Source organism: Corvus kubaryi, unplaced genomic scaffold (assembly GCF_017639235.1).
Source record: "Corvus kubaryi isolate FWS band 111438036 unplaced genomic scaffold, C.kubaryi_AGA036_p1.0 37367, whole genome shotgun sequence".
NCBI lineage: Eukaryota > Metazoa > Chordata > Aves > Passeriformes > Corvidae > Corvus > Corvus kubaryi.
In genome coordinates, this window is record NW_024581119.1 from 4,071,554 (window position 1) to 4,095,451 (window position 23,898).

At 51.3% G+C, this 23,898-nt stretch overlaps 1 protein-coding gene across 5 annotated transcripts in view; it reads right to left on the minus strand.

The window, feature by feature from the left end:
- The window catches only part of LOC121667538 (protein CEPU-1), a 352,366-nt gene that overhangs the window by 13,008 nt on the left and 315,460 nt on the right, over positions 1-23,898 (minus strand). For all 5 annotated transcript variants that reach the window (XM_042034291.1, XM_042034293.1, XM_042034294.1 and 2 more), the window contains one exon: positions 15,111-15,236. In XM_042034291.1, coding sequence (XP_041890225.1) covers positions 15,111-15,236 — 126 coding nt within the window. The remainder of the gene's footprint in view (positions 1-15,110; positions 15,237-23,898) is intronic.

A 23,898-nucleotide genomic window follows, 5' to 3' on the forward strand; every position in this document is an offset into this window, starting at 1 on the left:
CCTTTTGGAGGTGAAATAGTAACTAGTTAATTACAGTCCCTACAGCAATTCTCAACTATCAATTTATGGCTACTTCTGGCAATAAAAATTAACATCGCGCAGACTCCCGGCTCCGAGTGACGCACTAAACCCGAGAGCCATATATTTCAAACGTCACCCCGCTGCGGTGCTGATGGCCATCCTATAACAGTTTATGGTAAATAAATAAAACACACAAAGGTAATAAGAGAATTGTTGGCACCTGAGACCCGCTTCACCTCTCCTTCATGCAGCAGCGAGAGGACAAGTGCAGGATGGGAGGTTTAGCAGAATCTGAGAGGATGGGGAAGGAGGTGGGGGAAGGAATCACCCCAAATCACCCCAAATCCCTCTCAAAGGAGGCATGACACAGCCCCAGGTATGTGGGTAAACAAGAGCTAAGGCTGCCTCCAGTACATGCCCCAGCCAAACTGGGAGATGTACCTGCTTCACCTCTTATTAACCAGTATTGGCCTCTCCTGATGGCTCAATTAACACATAAGGAACAAAGTTCAGGCATTTCTGAAATTCCCTTTCCCATTTTTGTTTGATCAGGTGAATGACCCCAGCTAGGGCAGCTTCTCCTCCGTGCACTCCCTCTTTTCAGCTCCCCTGTGCCAGCTTAATGTTGCCATGCTCCAGTGGACAAAGATTAGGGGTAATTAACCTGCTGGAAACCATCCAGCACAATCATTAAAAAAATGATTTTTTTTAAGATTACCCTATCGACCCAGACAAACTCCTCTCCTCCTCTCGTGAATACTGCATCCCTGAATCACAGGCTCCAGCCCACTTCCATCTGTGACCCACCCTGAGATGAGCAATCCCTTTAGGAAGCACACCTACATGACGTACGGGGTACAAACCTCCTGTTCTTCATGTTCGCAAGCCTTCAGAAGAGGGACCATCAGCCCAGACAACAGGCACACAGCGTATCAGTCTGCGGCGTGCTTACACGGGGCCAAGCCACTCTGGTTTTGAAGTTTCCCGATGACAAGGAAGGAAATCTCTCCTCTGACATGCTTTTCCATGTTAATGAGCATGTTTCCATGGCTTGATGTTGTGCAAAGCCCCAGGGGATGGTGCACTCACTGCCTGGCACCACGCAGCACTCAGGGACGTGGGAGGTTGGCAGGAGCTCCCTCCACTGCTGCAGTCCCTCCTCATCCTCACGCCCCAGGGGTGGTGACCATCACCAGCTGTGACTGGTGTCACCAGAGAGAGAAAAAGCATCATGTCTTCCATACTTGGATCCTTTATTATGTTGGATTTGGAGGAACTCTCACAGCCAATTTTGCTCCTTGTGCTCAGCAGTACAGGCTGTGAGGGACAGGGGTGGCCATAAAGTCCTTATCCTGCACTGGTATCAGTGTCCCCTCCTCCCTGGGGCTGTGGGAGCCTCTCCTTGCATGTGGCCATGCAATGCTGTGGCTTCTCTTCCCCTTCCAGCTCTTTGGGGGATAGGTGAGCTGATGGTGCTTTGAGTTTTGCTTCAAGATGCAACAGAGGACCCTCCCAGGCCTGATTTTGTGCTGACATGAGCACAGGGGACTATTGCTGAAGGTTCCATCTCTGGCTGCCTGTGACCACAAGGTCAGGACATGGGGATTCTTGGGGGATCTTCTTGGGGAGCTCCTGGAGCTGGCAGGGCTCTGGTCAGGCACATTCCAACGCGGAGCCATCAGGAGGGCAGTGGCCCTGCAGCCAAACCTCCACTCTTTCCTGCCAGGAAAGACATCTTCTTCAACTTCTAGTTCAACACAGAGCTAGAACTGAGACAGGACCCACGTTTGTGGCTACATTTGCTCAGTGCATCCCTGAGATCCCCTTGGGGCTCATATCTCGTACAACAACTCTGATACTTAACTATTAAGTGGGCCCATGCCACACATCTCACATGTGACCTGCAGAGACCTTCCAGATGCCACCACATCTCCTGGCCACTCAGCCTGAGGTCACATATGATCAATATATTGGCATCAACTCCAGAGGCGGCCAAAGCAAGGCACTGGAGCCCTGAGCAACTTGGTCTAGTGGAAGGTGACTTTGTCCATGGCAGGGCATTGGAACGAGATGGTCTTCAAGGTCCCTTCCAACCCAAACCAGTCTTGGATTCCCTGCCGTGCCCTTCCCCACGGTGTTCCAGGGACACCTGCCCACTCCGCTTGCCCCACCGATGCTACGCAGCGCAGCCGAGTCGCCTGAGCCAGCCATTATAGCACCATTGTGAAGAGTTTTTAGCTTAAAAGTCCTTGAAAGTTTCCCACTGTGACTCGTTAAACAAGATCTTTTTCACTTTCCCTCTATTCTCCGCTAACAATATTTATACTCATTTCTTTTATTGAAATCTATCTGCCGCCTGTTCTATTAAAGCCACCTGAGTGGCAGCTCCTATTCTCCGGGAGCCTGCAGCCCATCTATTCTCCAGACAATGAGGTACAAGCAGTCTATCTTCTATTGTGCTTCCCGGCCTTCGGCTCTCAAATCTTCCCTCTCAAAAGGCATGTCAGAGACGCCTCCATGCAAAAGATTGGAATCCCGGGTTGTGGGGGCTTCCCGGTGCTGGCCGGGCTCGCTGCCCTTCCTCTCTGGGTGAGTGTCTCCAGGGAGATGCTGCCATGGCACCCGTGATCCCTCAGGGATGCGTCTCCCCCTTCCCTGCGCATCCTTAGCGCGGTTTGTGGCGTCAGCCGGCGCACGGCTCACTGCTGCCGGGATGTTTGCACGTCTCAGACAACTTATTTGTTACCAGGAATAAAAGAGGAGCATTAAACCTTTTGTTTGCAAGAAGTAGTTCCTTGGGAAATAAATGGATTATGGAAATTAATATTTAAAGAAACAAAACAAAACAACTCGGGGACCAACCACCCTTGAACGAGGCTCTAACTCAGGAGTAAATGAGTCGAATAAAGAATGAGCCCTTTTATTTCGGTGAGACGGAGAGCTCACAGGCAGCTCGAGGCTTGGCAAAGTGGCAGCTACTGTCTTCAGCCTCTCCCAGCCCCTGCCTCCTCCTGGGGTGCTGGTAAGGACACTGAACCCTCGAAAAAGGTCCAGAGGGCACGTGCTACCCTGTTAGAGCAAATTAGCCATGGTTACAGTTCACAAAGAGCTTAAGTGGTGTCAGATCTGCAGCAAAGAAGGGTGCGGGGCTTGTTAGAGGGCTGCTGTTCCTAATGATATCCACCCATTATCACCAGCATGAGCTGGATACCTTCCTCCTTGGCCCTGGAAAGGCAGGGTGACCCTTGTGGTGACACTGGGAGGGACTGATGCTTGGCAGAGGCTGTGACTGGCATGGAGCCACTTCCCACGGAGCTTTTCTGCCTCCTTGCAGAAACAAATGCAAAAGGTACATGAAAATCAGTGTCAAGGCTCCCACAGAGCCAAGCCCTCTCCAGAGAGTTCCTGAGGAGACAGCATCTCCCAGCAGCTCCGTGCTCCTGCTTGAGCAACAACACTGCTCTTGGCACCACTCTTCCTCCCATGTTCTCTCCCACAACCCAGGGCATCCAACGAGATGCCCAACACGAAGTCCTCTCTCCTTTCTTTCTTTACTCCGCCATCTTCCCTGTGATTTTTTCCCCGTAGCCGCTTCCAAGGTGAGAGAGGACAGCGTTGCCGGAATGAAAGATTCTCCTGCGTGCCCTCTCCCAGCAGCGGCCCTAATTCATTTTTCATGGCCCCTTGCAGTGACAAAAGCCGCTGCTTCTCTCTTGTAAGCGTGCGCCATGCAATAAGTCAAAGCTGATGTGCATTTTCCCCCTGGGTGCCAAAGCTGTGCTTTTGATTTAATTTGTCCTGTTGTTTGGCGCTCAGCCTTTGCCAGTGAGTTCCTTTGGAAAGGTGGGAAGTAGGGCCCCATCCATGTGGAAGGGCTGCCTAACAGATGGGGTGCAGTGGGTAGTGGTTAAATAATTTGTTGCAATGGTACCAAGATGTTGGAGAGCGACAGATGCTGCCAGAGAAAATGGCTCAAACACACATCCTTTTTGTGGGAACGCTGCTCCTCCATTAAATCCTGTCGCAACTTGGCTCCTCTGGAGCTCATCCCATTTCTGGCAGCTTCCTCGCTGGCTCTGGGAGAAGCTGTGGTGCACAGGGCTTGGCAAGGAGAGAGACACCAAGAACCGAGGTTGCTCCTGCCTGCTATCTGCAGGTGCTTTGCAAAGAACCCCCAAAAAATTCCACGGGAGATCCACCACACCCCTTCCCAACCCCTCCATACAACCGCATTGCCGTGCAGGAGAAAGCACTCCCAACCCCTGCCAAACTCGAGGCACCCTGCTTTCCTCTGGATTTGTGTGAAAAAAAGCTGCTGGCATCCAGGACCAAAGGGTCCCTCCGGCTGGAAATTTAAACCCCAAGGCTTTCTCCGCAGGACAAGCTCTTAAGAAGCAATTGCAATGCAAAGCATTAAATGGCTGTAACCTCGGCTAAGCTGTATTTCAGCCGCATTAGGGAAATATCCCTCAGATGGGAAGCAAGTGGCATAATGGCATTAGAGTAAAAAAATAAGCATCAAGTGCCGGCTAAATCCATCCCCAGTGCTGGCAAGAAGTCATGGGGATCTGGGAAACTTTCCCTTCTCCACGCATACCCCTGCAGGCAGCTCACGGCAAGCCTGGACTGTGTCGCTGCCACGACTTTCTGCAAATGGGGGATATTTTCCACCCCTCCTTTTCCCCTGGGACCCCCCTGACCACTCTTCACCCCCCAGAGCCATCTGAATCACGGCAGGGTGAGACCTGCTGTTGCCTCTCCATCATCTTTATCCCGTCTTTATTTTTTCAGACACGCTATTTTCCAGCCCAGTGGCCTTGCTCTGTCCCTCGTGTTTTATGGCACTGATGTCTCCATTTCTGCAGGATCACTCGCAATATTGTGGCTTATTGAGAGAAGGCAGGGAAATGCAGGGGTGATGAGTTGGTTGGGTTTGGGGCTCTGGGGGGCTGGTGGGGATGCCCTGAGCCTGGGGAGGGGGGATGGGGAGGTTGTGACAGGAATTTCAGGGATGGATGATGCTGGGTGGCTGAGACTGGGGGACTGGAGACTGGGCTGAGCTCCCTTTCTTGAGACTGTCATCCCCTCCTCAGGCCTCTGTGTAGGTATTGGCCCTGCTACAGGAGCTGGGAGGGCAGCGAGAGGCATTGCTTTGCAAGGGAAAAGCCATTTTAAATAACAGCAGTGTGTCACAGGAAGGGGAAAAACCCATGGGCTACAGCATTGCTCTGGCTTTAAATTATACTGTAGGAGAATAAAAATAAAAGAGAGGAAGACAGAGAGAGAGGCCAGGAGGAAAAAGAATTGCCATTGTTTTACCAAGCAGATGGGAAAGTTCAGGGGATCAGAAAAAGACTATTATTATCTTGACTCGACCGAGAGAAGATGGGAAAGGAAGAGGCATTTTTTTCCCCTGCAGTGAGGAATGCTGTGGCTGAAGTAATTTCAGCAAAGAGTCGGAAGGAAACGGTGCCATCGGCTCGGGGCAGTGCCTGAGTTACCCCCACTGCCTGGGCACGCCACCATGATTTGCCCTTTTGTCCCCCTTCCCAGCAGTGACACCACATCCTGTGCTGCTATTGCAAGGCTGGGGAGGGGGTAGCCAGGGCACACACCCCTCACCACCTCCAGCTGCGGCAGCATGCCAGATGTGCTGCCAGATGTGCCCACTGCCAGTGGCGCTGCAGCTGTGGGCACCCCTCCACAGCACTGCCGGTCCCGCCACCTTCCCAGCCTCGGGGCATGACCACCTACCCCAACTACCCAAATTCCTGCTGCCCTGCCCCAGAAACCCATTGCTTTACTACAAGCCATTAAATACCCTAAGTACATAGCAAAGTTCCTGCTGGCTGTTTAACATGAGCAGAACATGATTTTTTCTCTCCCCAAATTCAAGTGAAAATCCCTTTTTCTGTGTCTGCAATGGTATTATAGCTCCGTGGCTCCTCACTGATGCTCTCCAGCTCAGTACCGGGCAGCTGAGCTGCTCTGGCTCGCCAGCACGTTCCAGCTCCTTGCCCTTACAAGCACAGCAGTGTTTCTCAGCCTCACCAGAGACAAGGAGACTCTTTTCCTACCCATATTCAGGCCAGGGGAAGGGCACAGCCCTGAGGCCCACGGCAGTGACCGAGCACAGACATCAACAACTGATTTACAAACTGGGGCAAACACTGGTGCAACATCTTTCCTGACAAGTGTCAAGGTCATGGGACAGGGAAACGAGGTGAGTGTAGGTCAGTTCTGTCAGAGCATCCTCCGCCCACCACATCCCTCCCTGAAGTCACTTTGCCACTCACTCAGTTTCCTCCCTTTCCCTCTACCCTCACTTTCTCTCCTCCTCTTTTCCCTCTTCCTCCCTCTGCCATGTGGTCCTTCCCTCAGTCCCTACACTTCACCTTGTCACCTTTCCTCCTCTACACCCACTTCTCTCCTGCACCCCTGGGACACAAAGAGGGGCTGGCAACCTGCCCTGCCTAATCCCAGGGCTACCGACTCCTCGGGAACTTAATATTCACGACGGAGAGAAACATTTCATGGCGAATTGGACGCACATTCAACTGGAAATGGAAATTTTATGACTCTTCTCACTCCGCGCAGCAGATTACACCAGCTGAGAAAACATGGAAGCAAATGAACAACCTGTGAACTGTAAAGTATATTAATAATGAAATCACAGCCCGGGAAATGAAGGCTTTATTCTGTTTATATTCTGCTCCATTAATGGAGAGTTCTAGCAGTAGCTCCGCCCCATTAGCCGGCATTCTGAACCCCAGGAAGAGTGCAAGGATGGTGGGGGAATGGTGGCAGAGGGCAAAAACCTCCTTCCCTCTGGGAAGTTTGGCTCAAAGCATTCCCTTGTGCTGCCTCCATGTATGGACAGTGGGGGTGGGTGAACATGGGGGGTGTCTTTGGTGCCCTGAGCCGTGCACCCTTGGGAGCAAGGTTATAAGGCAAGGAATGGAGCAAACGGTGATGCCAGGAAAAAGAAAGAACAAATTTGGGTGGAAATCAGCTCCAACACCACAAGGAGCCACCCAGCAAGGTACCAGCACTGGGAAAACCATCCACGTACAGCCTCATGTGCTTTCTCCCTGTGCTGCTCATTCTTGTGGTTTGAGCATCCCCACCTCGCCAGCACCCTTCCCACCCCTCATCACCACATCCCATTTTTCCAGGGATGGAAGTACTTGTGCACCTATTACTGTATCCCGCAGCCATCGAGAGGAGAGAGATCCAGCAGGCAGGAATTGTGCAGCAAAATTGATTTATTTAATTATTTTATGAACTCTTTTATAGACTTTTTTCTTCACAGTCTAATTGGTCAAAGGATCAGCCCTCCCTTGGGGTGATCGGCTAAAATCCTAAAACATCCATTGTCAAAATATTTTCTTACTGTACCGTAAACAAAGCTCTGCAAAGTCGCAGGTGTTCATAGCTTATAGAACTCTGCTGATATCTTCCGTGAGGGAGAAAAATATCTCATGGGCTTAGAAAGAAGCAGGAAAATTTCTTGCTAACAGCATTTTTGTATCCACATGCATCCACAGCCCCAAAGCCATGCTGATGGCCACAAACCGAGCCAGGCCAGCAAGGCTTGTGCAAATAAATATTTCAGTGCTATTCCCCAGCACACAGCCCTGTCCTTGGCTCAGCAGACCTGGGCCACGTGTGACACAGCCCAGCCGGGTTCTCTCCTTCCCGAAAACAACAGCAGCAGCTTATGCAAAGCACATCACGGGAGCTAAAAGGAGCCAGAGCAGAGTTTTCTATAGCTGGAGAGACCTGGTGTTGACAGAATGGGGACGCATTTCCACAGCTCAGATTTTTATAATAATACCTCAGGGGAGTGGCTGGCAAAGTTTGGCCCAAATATAATTAGTTTGCACAGCTATTACGGGCTGATAAAAGGTTTTAATTTGTGTGGAGATCTCTGGAATCTCAGACACTCCTGTCCCTTGCTCTTCCCCAGGCCAGCTGAATGAAAGGAGAGTCCCAGGCAGGGAGTGACACAAAGCCATGCGTTTATCAGGGAAACAGGGAGTTGTGTTCAGCAGTAAAGAAGAGATGGAAAATCCAACAAGCTGACACTGCTGGTGTGTTGGGTTTTGTCTGCTTTGTCCCACCACGCCAAAGAAATATTCACGTATCCCCTTCTTCCTGCGGGTTATGCCATGCAGAGCACGGATCAGGGCATTTACAACTCCTCAGTGGGTCTCACCTTCGTGGGAAAGGTGGTCAGAGACCGAGGGGATGAGACACAGGATAAAATTTGGGGGTGCAGGCAGGGCTTCCTGCTTTTGCCTCCTATTAGGACAGCAGGCAGATGCTTCTCCAGACCGTGATGAGGAGCAGAGCCCACTCTGCCTCTGGCAAATAGGGAAAGTGTGACATTGCAAAGCTGCATTTAGGGAATGTCTTGAAACCAAGAGGGTTTCCCCCCCCCTTTTCTTAAGGGAAAGACATTGCCTCATTTGTAGCTGGAAGGGGTTTCGTTATTTTTGTACCAAGATGCATATTTTAAAGGTAGCTATGCCAAATATGCAAAATCAGCTCAAAGAGTTCATTTCCACCATGAAGGAAATCAAAAATACTACTTTTATACACATAAAAGTACATAATCTCCTATTGCTTTGAAAAAGCAGGAGGAACCAGGGTGCATCAGGAAGGGAAATGCTAAAAGGAGCTTCCCACATGGCACGCTGAGTTTTAGTCATTCCTTAGGGAAAAAACCTGGAGCCCATGACGTAATTCCACCAGATTCTGTCTCCTGCTGGCCCAGATCCCACTCCCATGGGAGCTGATGGGGAAGCTGCTGGCACTCAACAGGATAAATGTTCCCTCTGCCCCTGTCAGGATCTTGCTGGATCTGCCGCATTTGTTCACACTCTTCTCAAGCAACCCATGGCAATGCCAGCTGCCTCCTTCACCACAACCACACAAAAACCAGTGTCCATCCCAAAGTCCTGCTTCTCCATGGCCTATTTATTTCCCCTATTTGTACACCCTACATGATACAAGCAGAGCAGGACCACCACTGACCCTTTGCCCGGCTGCTCTGTCCGGCACACGCTGATTAAACGAGTATCAAAAGTGGTGGCAGATTTACAGGTTAACAATGATTTAGTGGAGAACACCGCAGCCAAATTAATGCCAGCTATAATGTAGTTTACCTCATTAAACAATGCACACCAAGATCCTGTCTGTTGTAAAACAATTGGTCTCTGAAGCCTAGTGTTCATCTTCCAGGGTTGCTGGGAGATAATAAATGGGTAATATTCCGGCGATAATGGTAATGGAGTCACGGCTCAGAGCTAATATTATGGCAAAGCAGTAATTATTTCAACAGTAAACAAGGGGACGGTTGAGCTGCCGACAGGATTGGAGCCAGCTGAAATGCTCCAGTTAATACAGTGGCGACCAGGCCTCCAACTACCTCCTGGAAGGACATGCTTGGCCATCAAGTGGGTCAGTTGAACCTCTGTTGAGTCACCCAGCAACCAAAAGACAGGAGGGACACAAGCAACAAAGGGAGGTGGGACAGCATGTTCAGCGTGGTGGCCGTCCCAATGCAACCCAACCCATCCCAACCCAACCAGGGCCCGTAGCTCAGGCTCTGTGCTCCATCACACAGCAGGCTCACTCGCTTCCCTTCTTTGACACACCACTCGTGTTGGCTCAAACCAAATCTCCAAAGCAGGCAAGAGGCAGAGCAGAGACACAAGACCCGGGATGAACACAGAAGGAGCCTTACACGAACCATCTGCTCCCTCTGAGAGGTATTTCCCTGCTAAAAGGGCCAGCAGAGGACACGGCTCTCTGGTCTTCCGTTAATGAGGTGACGTGAGGCCGGGCTAGAGGGAGCAATCTCACAGCATGGGGAGCTGATCAGGGGAGGAACAAGGCAGCACAGAAGCAGGCAGAGATTTTCCCACCTAAATGGATCCCCCTTCTCCCTGTGCCTCCCAGCTGGGCTCCAAATCCTATGTCCAACCTATAGATATCCCCTGCCTCCTCTCCAGGGAGGATCCTGGAAAGATGAAGAGGGCAGACCATGTGCTTAAGGGACAAACCTCTGAGATGGGAGGGTGTGTCCCCTTCCCAGGGATAAGCACCTCTTCAAGCTGGATATTTTTTGCAGACATTTGTCCTCTTGTTTCAAGCCTCACCAAGAGCCAGGGAGAATCAATATATCCAAATATACCAGACTTCTCCCAGAGTCCCTTTGCTGGTTTGCTGCTGATGTATAGACAGATGATCTCATGAGACCTCTGCCACATCAGGCCACCGTGTCTCATCTATCTTAAGTGCGTATACGAGCTGTGATTACTGCTGCGTCTGAGTGCCTCACGTCTGGAATGTGTTTATCCTCCCGCAGTTCTCTGAGACAAGGGACTGCGATTGTACCTCTTCCAGAGAGGCCACAGAGGTTAAACAGACTGATCATGGGGGATATGCTGGATGTGGCCACATCAGGATCCTCCGAGCATCTCCCCAGTCTCTGCCTTGTGGCACTGAGGCATCACCTGCTCCACAAATGGCAGCTTGGCCTCAGCTCAGGACTCCGGCTCCGCATGGGATGCAGCTTTCAGCACCCAGCCTAATCCTGATCTTAATGAGGGATTCCCGCCACAGAGACCTCTCGATCAGACCTCTCACAAATAAATACACCATCAGCCAAACCATAATGTTTTCCTACCCTGGCAGCTGCTGTCTTGAGCCTCACACCAGAATCCATCACACTACAGCAAAAATCAAAAAGCAATTAGGCAAAACCATGGCAGAAAAGTCCATCAAAGGTCATTAAGGATGACGACTTGGATGCAGCCTCTGGCTCAGGATGTCTGTGTGTGGCAGAGCGGTGCTGGATGAGCCAGTGGAGGGATCCACACACGCACCCCCAGTTTTACACCCTTTCCTTGTGCCCCTGGCCCTGTCATGGCACAATAACCCCACTTGCCTGCCCACAGAGCCTTCCTCATCATTACTGCTAAGCTGTGCCTGCTCCTCCTGGGACAGAGGCTGCCGAGACTTCATCCCTCCTGGAAGATTCCTCACTTCAATTCCTTGGCACGCTTCCCAAGCTTAATGGGAGGCATGACGAGTCTTGTGTCTGCAGCATGGATAAATATCCCCTGGATAGCTCAACATGGTGCCACTCTCTCTGCCAGTGCCTTGGCGTCACCCTGAGCCAGTGGCCCAGGATGCTGTGCTTTTTCCTAGGCAAGAAATCCCAGCCTTCAACCACCGAGAGATGAAAACTCTCCTGACAATACAACAATTGCCATGACAACATCAACTACCCCCCAAAAATAAATAAAAAGTCCAGTAACTATGGAAACACCTGAGTGACCAAAACCAGGCTATTAACTAGACAACCTCGCCACAGTTTACAGACAGCATCAGCACCGCGAGGCTGGGGACTGTAATCCAGCCAAAGCCTCAGAAACCCAGACATGCTCAGCACCTAAGGGTGCAAAATGGATGTTTATGGGCACACACAGCACTGCCCTTCAGACCCCTGAGTCCAAGTCTCTGCAACTTCCACCTCCTCCAGGCACATACTGCTGCCTTCACCATGGGTGTTACATCCAGGCCACTGTCATCTACATCGTTCTCTCCCCCTCTGCCTGCTCCCTCCCTTCACCCTGCTGAAGATGCCTCTCTTAATTGCCATCCCAAGGGTCTGGGCCCCACAGGGGTGCCAAGAAGGGATGGAGCCGCCCCATCCCATGCCAGAGCTTGGCACCTTGCTGTGGTTTCAGAGAGCTGAGTTTTGAAGCCCCAGTGCCTGGCAGCTCCGCTGGCACTTGTGGTGCCAGTTGGAGCATCCAAGCCCAGGACAGAGCTTCAAAGATGTTAAGCCTCCTCTGCTGAGGCAGAAGAAGCTGTGACTCCAGCAGCTTCACTTCTTTTTCCACCTCAATCTGTTCAGCTGCATTAACACGAGTTGCTGTGGGTTAAAGCAGCCTTACCGGGAGGAGAAATAAAATAGGACAGAGAGGAGTGAGGCAGAGGGACAGAAGACAGGCTGTATCACACCTTAGCTGGACTGGCCACAGGTTCACAAAGCACTTCTCCAGAGCCAGCAGCCTGCTTTTGCTCATGCAGGAGGATGAGGATGGGCACAGGTAGGACCAAGGCTCTGAGAACTGATGGAGGCACCAAGGGGGCCAGCACCCCTGTGATTCTTGAAATCAGAAGTAGAAAACTCTCTTGCTCAGGTTCACTCAGCTCTTGAGTTACACCACGAACATGTTGTCCTCATCCCAGCTGCAGGAACTCCCCCAGCCCCCAAAGCAAACAGAGCCTCCAGAATGTGCTGAACGGCTCCTAGAACACGGCAACAGCTGCAAACAGGAAAATTCAGCAGAGTTTACCAGCCCAAGCCACTGAATGCAAATTCATCAGAGCAGAGACAGAACAGCCCAGAGGTCAGGGGAGCCTGGAGTGGCTGGAAAAGGGTCTTGAATGAGATCAGTCACTGGGGAGCTGGGCTGCTCTCAGTGTAAATTCTCTGAAGGGCCTGCCCATGCACTCCCTGGTGAGCAAACGCTCTTATTTGCTCCATTTCCCACCAAGAGGTGCACAGTGTGCTCGCAGGTGCCAAGGAAATCATAAAACCTGTGACGCGCTTTTGCACAGAGCAGCACTCACCAGTGTCAGCACAGGCACCGGTCCTTCAACTCCTGGTGTGGCCGTGCCTGGCACACACAGCACTGGCACAGCCTGTCCCAAACAGCACCGCTGAGAGCCACTTCCCCACCCTCTGTGTAAACCCTTAAATTATGCACCAGCATTCTCTCAAACAATTCTCCCTCACCCCTTTTCTCTACCACTTCAAGCAAGATGGAGGAAGACGGTGAGAAGGAACAGGAGGCGGCTCGCTCACGACTTCCCATGGGATGAGCAGCAGAACAACAGCCAAGAGGGGCCAGCAGCAAGCTTTGGGTTTTGCTTGCCCCTGGCTCTCCAAATTAGAATATATCCTACTAGGAAAAGGGATACCATCCCAACACCTGCTACAGCACCTCTACGCATCTTCCCTAGCTCTCCAAATTAGAATATATCCTACTAGGAAAAGGGATACCATCCCAACACCTGCTACAGCACCTCTATGCATCTTCCCTAGCTCTCATTTCAGTCCTCACGCTCCAGAGCTTCATCTCTGCTGTGTGTGGTGAATGCAAAATGCAGAAGTAGAGGTTTCCCTTGGCGGCTTGGCAGACCTAGAAACAGAGGAGCTGCCCACAGAGATGGGCAACCATGGAAGTTGTCCTGGGCCACCTCTGTGCTCATCACCCTCCATCAGCAGGAGACCAGGCTCTGGTAAATCTCTGTGATCATTTGTTCCCTTTGAGTTTTGAAAGCAGAATGCCTAATCATGGCCAAAATCAGGAAAGAGCTGCTGCTGCAAATTACACGGCGCCACAGGTAATTTCTGATTAGCTCACTCTTCCTCTCCTGGTGCATCCTCAGTTTCCATAGCAGCTAAGTCCTAAGTAAAATGGAAACATCTGGTTCAAGCGCAGGTAAAGATTCCCTGGGGAACAAAACCTGCTGGATGGCAGCAAACACAGAAAATAGCCCTTGTGAAAGACAGAGGCATCAGGAGCTGGGAGCCTGCTTAGGAGAGGATGGATGGCACGTGGGAGAAGGCAGCAAGGGGCACAGGAGTGGGAGACAAGGGTTCTGGGGAGCAGGAGGGGATGTGGGAAGGAGAGTGAGGCCGTGGGAAAACAAGATGCCTGTGTAAAACAGGTGCTGAGGAGGCTGAGCAAAACAAAAACATGTTGTCAGGGTAGACAAGGGGAAGAGTAGGAAGACAAGGCTTCAAGGTGGGAACACATGGACTGCCTCGACCATAAATGCTGCCCGATGGCGACACACAGTGACAGCAACTTTGATTCCACAGAGAGATGTTCAGGGACGGAGAGGAGCACGTGGATCCATGCACAGACCCTGACCAAAGCCACCAGCTCGGAAGCAAGACCACCTGCAGTGGATAAGCCAACATGTGCTCAGGGGGAATGGTTTGTAGAGGCTCCTGTCAAAGGAAGGGGCTGAGATGCCGCCGACTCAGCTCGCTCTGCCTGGGCTTTGGAGAGTGATGGATCTGGCCCAGCCGTCCGCTCCAGAGCAGACAAATAGCAAAAAATCAATGGAGCTGCAGCGAGACAGCGCAGCCCTTGTCAGGAGCTGAGCAGGGAGAGCAGCCACGGCGCCATCCGTCACTGCCGCCCCTGCGCCGGCTCCTTCGGCTGCCGGGCAGCCTGGCTGGGCGTCCCCGAGGAGAGCTTGAGGCAGTTGTCTGGAACAACAGCCCACGTTGGTAAAACCTCAGGGGAAACACGACTCTGAGGTGGAACTGAAGCGCTTAGACAGGAGCAGAGGATCAGAGCCAGGCATTGCCGCTTGGCCGCACGGCTCATCCCACCCAGAGCCTCCAGATCTCACCCCCGGATCACCCACGAGAACCTTGCAGCCACCTGGGAATAACAGAGCAGCAAAATGCAAAGCAAATGCCAAAAAGCAGCTGGGAAAGGGGGTTGAAATTACACGGTCCTGAACGCCTGGGAATTTGCTTCCCAGCAGTCACACCCACACAGTTCTGCTGAAGGTTTGCTTACCAATTAACAAGGCCACCAATTAATGCTTCATGTGTTTTCCTGCTCATTTGCACTATTTACAATCATCCTTTGAAGCAACCTGTATGAATTGCCTGAAAAATTTTCAAAACATGGCCAGACAAGCACGTTCAATGTGCAGAGCAAGTGGCCCATGCAGGAGCTCCACGATCTTTGTGTGTCCCTTCCAATTGAGAACATTCCCTGATTCCATTAATCTCCAAGCACGACAACCCCAACCTGGCACCTACAGCCAGTCCTCCACAGGACCAAAACCATCAGCTCCTCTTCAGACCACCAAAATGGGTGTTCCTCCACCAAAGTCACCAAGTCCTGTTTAAATCACATCTTTTTGGTGCATTTCACCTTCTCTTGGCAAGTGAACGAGGCACCAACCCCTCCCCAGCCACTCACAAAGAGTGCTGTGCCCTTCCCGAAATATTTCTGGTAATGTTTGGTTCTTACCTTTGGGTGAGATGTGTCTCCAGGTGATTGTTGGGTCTGGCCTGCCCGTGGCTATGCAGGTGAGGCTGACGTTGCCGCCCTCGTTGATGGAGATGTCGGAAGAGATCTCGGTGATTTTTGGAGACACTGCAATGACACAAAGAGGAGAAGGAAAATGAAACTGGTTCTGCTTCAACTCAAATCTTAAACTGTGGGTGAAGCAGGCTGAATTTCCATCCTCCCTCCACTTTGACAATCTATGCAGTAGCCCATCAGTCTCATCTGACTTGGCAGGAACAAACAGGGAAAAGAGGGGGCAGAGAAAATACAGCTGAAGTGGGAAGAAACTGTAGCCGGAGGGAATTCAATCATTTTAGGGAGGCTCGAGAAGCTCCTCCTCAGCACCTCTGTGGTGTGAGAGACAGTATTTCTTCCCACCCCACTTCCAGCATTCCTTGTGTCCTCTTAGCCATGACAAACCCTTCCCAGCAGAGCTGCATCGTCCTGAGAAAACACCATTCACCCCTTCAAACTCCTGCAGCTTTTCCTGCAGCTGTGCAGGCTCTCTGCCCGGCCCTTGTAACCACAGGAGCACCAAGACGAGCTGGGCATGAAGACAGAGTCTGCTGAGGAGCCTCTAAGGTTGACCACCATGCAAAGGAAGGGAAATTCCATGGGGATGAAAGCCATCCTGCTGCATTGGCACTGCCACCCCAAGCACTCAGGAGTGGGTCACAGAGGGTCCAGACCCCGGAGGGGACACAGGTACAGGACGGGGGTGATGAGGAAGGGGCTGGGAAGGGATGAAGAGCAAGCAGGGAGCACTCAGCTCCTGCTGCTACATGAGCACAGGACATGATGTGGCTGCCGGGGAGGGCTGGAGGTTCTGGGAGATCAACGGTGGGGATGTATGAGGGAAAATCATCGGCTGCTGTTATCAGCCTGAGCCTGCAGAACGTGATAAAGACTGTCACCTTCCTGGGTTTATTTCCAGGCTTTCTCCGGAGCCCAGCAGGGACTGGCACCCTGCTGCAGCGCTTTGCAGGAGAGTCACGAATCACCTGCGCCTTCCACCCTTCCTGGGAGAGCCCTGCTCATCACTCCACTCGGAGCTGCAGCCCAACACCCCAATTCCTGACTTGGACCCCACTCCCGAGCCTCCCTTCCCTGCCTCTCCCCGCCTCCCACACCTTCCAGGGCTGCGCCAAGCCGGAATGATTGCAACGGCCTTGCGCGCAATGCCTCTGCTGTGCAGGTAAGTAATTTATTGATCCGTAAAGCACTCCAAGACGCTCTGGAAGGGATTATGTCATGCCAGTGCCGTGCAATAAAATAAAAAATGATGGATTTTTTGTGAACATGATGGTGATTTAGGGTTTGTAGTTGGAAGTGTAGTTAAAGTACATTTTAAGTGGAAATCAAGGTGGGTAATGAATTATTCTCTGTTTTGAAGGGCTGCTGTGAGTTCATTTTTTTGCTGCTCTGGGCACGATGGCTAATCTGCTAATCATGCACTGGAGAACAGCTCTGGATCAGCTGCTCCCAAACAGAGGGGGCTCTGGGGCAGGACAGTGGAGGCCACAAAGACAACACCTAAAGAAATATTAATAAACTTCAGTGACAGCAAGGGGACAGCACATTCCTCGTGGGACCACTCAGAGCTGGGAATGCTCTGCCCATGGCCAGCTCCATTGAGGAGATGCAATTAATTACAACGTCGTTATGATTGCCCCGCTGTGTTCCTGGTGAGGCTGGGACTGCCAGCCAAGAAATCCATGCGTGCTCTAAAAACACAGAGCTGATGCTCTGGACAACAAAAATAGGCCAAGGGGGTATTACCACTGTCATTTTGGAGAGGTGGGAAGAGCCAAGCGGAGGCGCAGTGATCGCCCACCTTTGCCTGGGAAGCAGCAAGAGCTTCCAGCTCTAAGTCCCAGGAAAACTAAAGCAGTATCCATCATCTTTAAAGCGCTGTTTGCTGCATCACAGAGGAACCTTTCTGATGTTTTTAACTGCTGAATCCACATCGACCCAATTCAGCTTGTTTTGCAGAGGCTTTAAAAAAAACAAGTCAGACTTTACACTGCTGCTCTGGGACTGCGCAGACACATTTGCACCCACCCAGACGAGAGACAAAAATCAACTGACCAGGTTGTAAAACATAATTAAAACAACTTAAACTTGGGTTTGATTGATAGGACACAGGGGAATGGCTTTAACCTGGGGAGGGTTGATTTAGAACAGGTATAAGAAGTTTTCTACAATGAGGGTGGGCAGGCCCTGGCACAGGGTGCCCACAGGAGCTGTGGCAGCCCCTGGATCCCTGCAAGTGTCCAAGGCCAGGTTGGATGGGGCTTGGAGCAACCTGGGATAGTGGAAGGTGTCGCTGCACATGGCAGGGGTGGAACTAGAGGGTCTTTAAGGTCTCTTTCAACCCAAACCTTTCCATAATTCTATAAAAAGCAGCTCGAACTGCTCATGCACCAGGGAAAAAGTTCACCATACTCTGGCAAGCTCAGGACACTTTGAGGGGAGATGCAATTTACTTCGTCCCATCTGGAATGAGAGGAGGCAGGAACATCTGGGAAGCAAACCAGAGAAACGTCACTGAAGCTGTTAACTAAGTCTGGAATTGTCTATGCAGTGGTTGGATTTAACACGGTGGTTATTGTATGCTAATTAAATATTTGAATATTTAACCACACAAACTATTCCAAATGCCTTTCTGGAGGCCCAACAGGTGTGTTGTAAGGCTTTTGCCAGACCGGGGAGGGAAATCTTAATAAATAAATGATCCAAGTATGTATTTAATATTACTTAACAGTCGCCAGGGCTTCCATTCCCGCTGCACTAAAGGACTTTCACCAGCACTTGGCATTTCTGCAGCAGTGGGGCAGAGGAGACATTTCCTGTGCCGAAAGCAGGACGCAGATGGAGCTGTGCCCCTTTGGGAACGAATGAATAAATAAAGCTAAGTAAATGCAGGCTTCCCAGGCGGGAACCCTCTCTTTGCGGGCAGTCCTTTTGTGTTCAGCATCTCTCTTGCTCGGAAGTGATTAAACATGGCAGCATTGGCCAAGCTGCTCCAGTGACACAGCACAGATTTCCCCAGAGGCAGGCTGGTGCTTTATTGATCCAACTTCTTCTTTTTTCCCCCCTCCATCCTTGCCACGGTTCTGGGGAAGGTCTCTGGGTGCTCTCAGGCGCCCGCAGGTGCCCAGGGCATGCCCCCAAGTTTGCCCCAACGCGGTGCCCGCTCGCAAACAAGAGTCCCCAGGACAGAAAGCAGCTTGCTTAAATATTTAACCAAAGCATATGGTGAGCTCCACATTCGAGGGTGTTCAGTCAGGTGATAGATGTCTTTCCAGATCCAAGCATATGTGCTTGCCGACACACATCTATTCCCTGGCGCACAGACGCCCTCCTGCCACTGGCACAGATGATATCCCTGCACTGCTTTCACCTCCAAACACCCGCTCCCGAGCCAGCACAGGTGCGCAGCTCATGGATCCCCTGCCTGTATCCCACGGCAGCGCTGCACACAGATCTTCACATCCTGGGAATGTGGTGGGACTCCCCTGGCTTTTCTGCCACCCCCTCTGCCGCCTCTCCCATGGCACCTGTTGCAGGACTGATGCCTTCCCTGATTATTGTTTCAGCTGCCTTTTATAGCTCATCCCAAACTGCATAAACATCCCCAGCTTTGCCTCTTTGCTCAGGCCCCGCCACCCCAGTCTCCATCGTCATCACCTCCCCACCCACCTTCCGGGCACGCGCTGACTGTGCTGCTTGCCTGGGCTTTCCTCTCCCTGACCCCACCTGTCTCCTGACACCCCGGCACCCCAAATTTCAGCCAGGCTGACTGGAGGATGCATCTGGAACAACCTCTCCACCTCAGACTGGCAAGGGGACTTCAAATGAGCCGCACCAAGTTGCTTATTCCTTCTTCAAGGAACAGTTGCATTTTTTTGCCTTAACTGCCCCCTTTCCACCCACTTTTGAGAGCCAAGCAAGAAGTGCAGAAATACAGCTGTGACCTTCCCAGACCAGCAAACGCCTTCTGGTGTGGGAGTGAGGCAGAGCAAGTGCTTGTCCCAGCCAAGGGGTCTCAGCCCCTGGCACAGCCTGGGAGCAAGCAGGCTCTCCTGATAAGCCCAGCCCTGCTTCCCCTTCATAAAACATGCAAATGTCCATCTTCCAGCACGAGCAACATCTGCTCCAGATCAAAGCAAACAACAAAGAACAACTATAAAAGTGTCTGGAAGAAAGAAAAAGAGGGAGAGTCAGACTTGCATTCTGCGGGTTATCTGTGATGCGCACTGGCAGCTTCCTGAGCATCAACCTGACGCTGCTCTTGCTTTTCGTAACAGCTTCCTACTTCTGTCACACACAGACTTCCCTGTGTTTCACGGAGTTTGCTGCCACAGGTCCTGCCTCTGGGATTCGGCGAGGGGGAGTCCTGGGTGTCCTATCCCTGCTCGCAGCAATGCTGTGAGTCAAACCGAGCCCACCCTCTGGCAACACAGGGTCTGCCAAAGGCAGCCAGAGTCTGCCAAAGGCAGCCAGGGTCTGCCAAGGGCAGGAACCCCAACATGCGGCTCCAGGACTCCTCCAGGTTGTAACCAGAGCACTTTGTAGCTGCCAGGTCAGGAGAAGGGGCAGTGCTGGCTGCCACAGTGCCAGGCACCTCCATGGTGCCTCCTCCCTCTTTTGTGTTCCAAAGCTTTCTGCCTTCAGGGAGCAAATTGAGAGCCCTGCGCCTTCAATTACAGGTGTATTATAATGGGCTTTGAAATCAGTTTGTGCTGCTCTAACACAATTATAGTTAAGAGAAAAGCAGAGAGGGCTTCATCCTGCGGTCATATCCTTCCATCATATCAGCCCCACTCAGGAGCTGTTTTGAGCCTGTCCAAAGGTGTGAGAAAGGGCAAACACAGCCTCAGAGCCTGCTAGGTCACAAAGGTTTGTACACAAACCCCATGTGGGTGCCTACCCTGTTCCCCAGGGCTGCCTGGACCCTGGGATGGCAGCACCACCCCCCTCCCAGGTTCAGCACAGCTTTGCCGAGGGGTTGATCCCCCTCTTCACAAACCTGGCAGCAGCCAAAGCCACGAAGAAAGAAGGCTGGAAACAAAGAGGACATACATAACGACCTTAATAAGCAATTAATAAATAACTAATGACAATAGCTCGTTCTAAAGCGAGGTGTAATGAGATGTGTCATACAGCACCGAAATGTGTCTAAATGATTTCCCAAACAGGTAACGGCTCCTGTTGCAGGGAAGCTTGGAGGACACGAGATTTTTTACGCCCGTCTCTGCAGCAGGTTATACAGCACAGCATCATAATAACTCAGAGGAGGAGGGGGAAACAAGACGTTCCCAATCATTCATTAGTAAAGTATTTGTGAACGCGGGTATAATTCACCGCATAAACAGCAGGGTTTCTGCAGGCAAACTTTATAGCTAAGTGCCAAAAGGGAGCCCAATCTGATTCCACTTACGACAGCATAAATCAGCACTACTGCTGCAATCAACAAGGGATACACCACAACAAATGTGGCACAATAGGAGAGTCGGGTCTCAGGCACAAGGATTTTTCCCTGATTTCTGGATGGGTCCAGGTCACCAACCTGGATCAAGAGCAGTTCCCTCAGGAGTCAGGGTGCTGCCTCATTAGATTCACTGCCCCGCTTTCAAGACTCTGAAGGGACCTGCATGATTTTTCCTGCCACAGAAAGGAAGAAAACACCTGACACCAAGCCCTGCACCTGTGGGGAATCAAATCAGAGTTGCCTTGCATGGCTATTAATGAGCAGCTTTAAGAGGAGGCAGAATCCCTCCCTCAGGTTTGGGAGAGTTCTGCGTTCATGTACCAATGCCTGAAGGAAAATGTAGCACTGCTCTGGACTTCATTACCTCCTTTAAAATGAATCTAATGATGCTGAGTGAAAAGAAAACAAGAAGAAAGATATAAAAGCAAAGTTTTTCCATTATTATCCATGAAGAAATGCAGCCAAACAAGGAGTGTTTGGCAGTTCAGCTCCCTGTCTAGACAGATCTCATTTTCAACTCCACACACGCTGCACGGATCTAGTTTCCAGTTTTTGCACCCCGAGCCACCTGGGATTCCCCCTGCAAGCCAAGCAACGCCTCATGAAAGGCAGAAAATTGAAGGCTCTCGAATCCTTAAGACACCTGCATCATTTTTCCAGCATTATTGACACCTCTCCTCAAGGCACGACAGCCTCTCTCACGACTGCCTCCACAGTGACCATCAAAGTGACAGTGACTCTGTCACACCCTGCTCAGGGGACGCAGGGTCCCCAGCTCCTCTCATCCCACGGGGTACCAGTGAAGTCTCCATCAGACCCTTGGGAAAATCCCTGTGTGGGGATGAGCCAGAGCGTGCCGACAGCACCCCAGAAAGTTGGAACACGACTTGTGGTTAATACAAAGCTTGTCAAACCCATCACCTCGAAATGCTGAATGTCTTTATTAGATTCCTTTATCTCCCCCCGAGATCGGAGGGACAAGACGAGATGATTCTCGGCGGAGATGTCATCATCCAGAAACTAATTAAAGGCTGCGCGGGAAGCCGGGCCACGCACACTCTGGAGAACAAAACGCATTAGCAACCCGAGTCGGGGAAAATATTACAAGTGAACTTCAGATCAGAAAGGGCGAGCGAGGGATTTCAGAGCAGCTCTCCTCTCCCTGTCTTTCCTCACACTCATCCCTACACTCCCTCGTCCTCGATAGCTGTCCCCCAGCTCGGGCTGGGTAGGACCAGCCTGGGACCTGGGCCAACAGGGGATCCTTTCCTGCAGCAGGTCATGCCTTGGGAGAAAATAGTGATTTGTAGAATTTCCTTTATTTTTAATGATAAAAAAGCCTCCTTGCTGTGGGTCAATAAGTGCAGAGAAGGATGGATGGATGCTGGCTCCGCCAGAGTGCTCCTGGCAAAACCCTCAGTCTCATTGGGTCTCATCCCTCCATCAACGTAATGACAAGAATTTCTCATCCTTGCAGGCTCATTAAAAAGACAACAACATATGAAATTATAAGATACCCAGAGCCTGTGGCCACAGGAACTGGAGGTGGGAACATTTCTCCATGGGGACAGATGCACAGATCTAGTTTAGGACATGTGTCTCAAGTGGAGGCACCTGCAAATAGCCCATCCCAGTCAGCCTGGAGTCTCCTGTTCCAACAGACAGCAAATATCCACAGTATTGCTCATCTGGTCCATCAGCCCATGCTGTCCTGCTAAATTCTGCTCAAACCCCCAGCTCCCCTCCCCCCAGCCAGCCAGAGTGGCCATGCCCCACCCTCCTGCTCCCTGCTCTGCTCCTGGAGAGCAGGGGGGGCTCTCCCTGTCCCCTCCAGCTCTCTGTCCCTGCAGAGTGGGCATCACACCAAGGGCTGAGCTCGCCGAACCGCCCCTGTGCCACTTTACTCCTCAAAAGGGACCTGACAGGAACAAAGGAGCTCAAACAACCTTTCCAAAGATAAATCAGATGCTCTAATGCAGCCTGCATCTCCAATGAATATAGGGCAGGTGTCTCTGAAGTGAAGTATTAGTTAAAATGATGCTCTTTAAATTACATTTCGGCTATTTCAGGCAGACAGGTTGTGTGTGGGTTGGGCTGGGTTTTTTATGATCTATCTGGAGGCTTAAAAAGACACAGAGAGAAATAAATCTCCCTTCCATTAAAAACACACTATGCTCTTGCATATTTGTTCTTATCTCGGCGCTCTCGCTCTCGTGCTCCCTCTCCCTGGGCTGGAGCACAAAGTAAGTGTTTGTGATTACACTTCCACACTGACACTCAGCTAATTCGAGGAGCCGCCAGCCCGTGCCCAGGCGGAGCACACAGCCTGCCCGCCCTCGCAGGAGGATGAGCTGTGCTTCCCAAAATGCCACGCTGGACCCAGTGGCTTTACTTCAAAAAGCATCGAGGTCGGTGGTGTTAATGTAGAACCAAGGGAAAACCTCAAGTTTTGATTGAGTTATTTGGATCTTCTGAGTCTATCCATGCCCTTTGTGCCTCATTTATCTATTTACACCCCTCCATTGCCATCACTGCCTGTCCCCTTTCCTCCCATCCTTCCCGAGCTCCAGCTCTTCCAGGTACCCCTTGTGCTCCAGACAGGGCTTTTCCTTCTGCTTGGGCTTCTTCCTGTCTTTGCCTTTGACTCCAGTTAAAAATTAATGGATCAGGCAGAGAGCACAGCCCTGCTATTGTCTGATTAGGTGGTCTGGAGGCTGCTACTTATGACCAGACTCTGTTTGTCTGGGAGAACAGAGTGGGAGAGCAAAGCTTGTGAAGTGGGAGAACAAAGCTCATGAGGTGGGAGGTCAGCAAGGTCCAGCAGTTTCAAATGAAGCAGAGGTGAGGTGATCTGTGCCTCCATACGCTGCCACTCCTCCTATCCCCATGGGAACACATCCATCACTCCAACAGAGGCAAGTCTACCTTCCCAAAGATGCCCTGATCCATTCCTTACTCCTCTTAGTCGTTTCTTTACATCCCTGCTTGTTCAGGCTCTCCTTCTTGGGCTCCAAGAGCCCCCCAGCCTTCCTCACCCTTCCAATGAAATACTTCTGGTCCTCATCCTATCCCAAGGCACATTTCTAGGCTAACTCACAACTGCCCCAAGTCCAGGGGAACCAACCCAAAGCTAGGCCAAAGCTGCCAGGAACAAGCAGGAGCGCAAATACCGACGATTCAGAGTCTGTGGGATGATGCTCACTGTCCTTCCCACACCTTCAAATGTGGTTTATCCCTATCGTCAAAACACCCTGG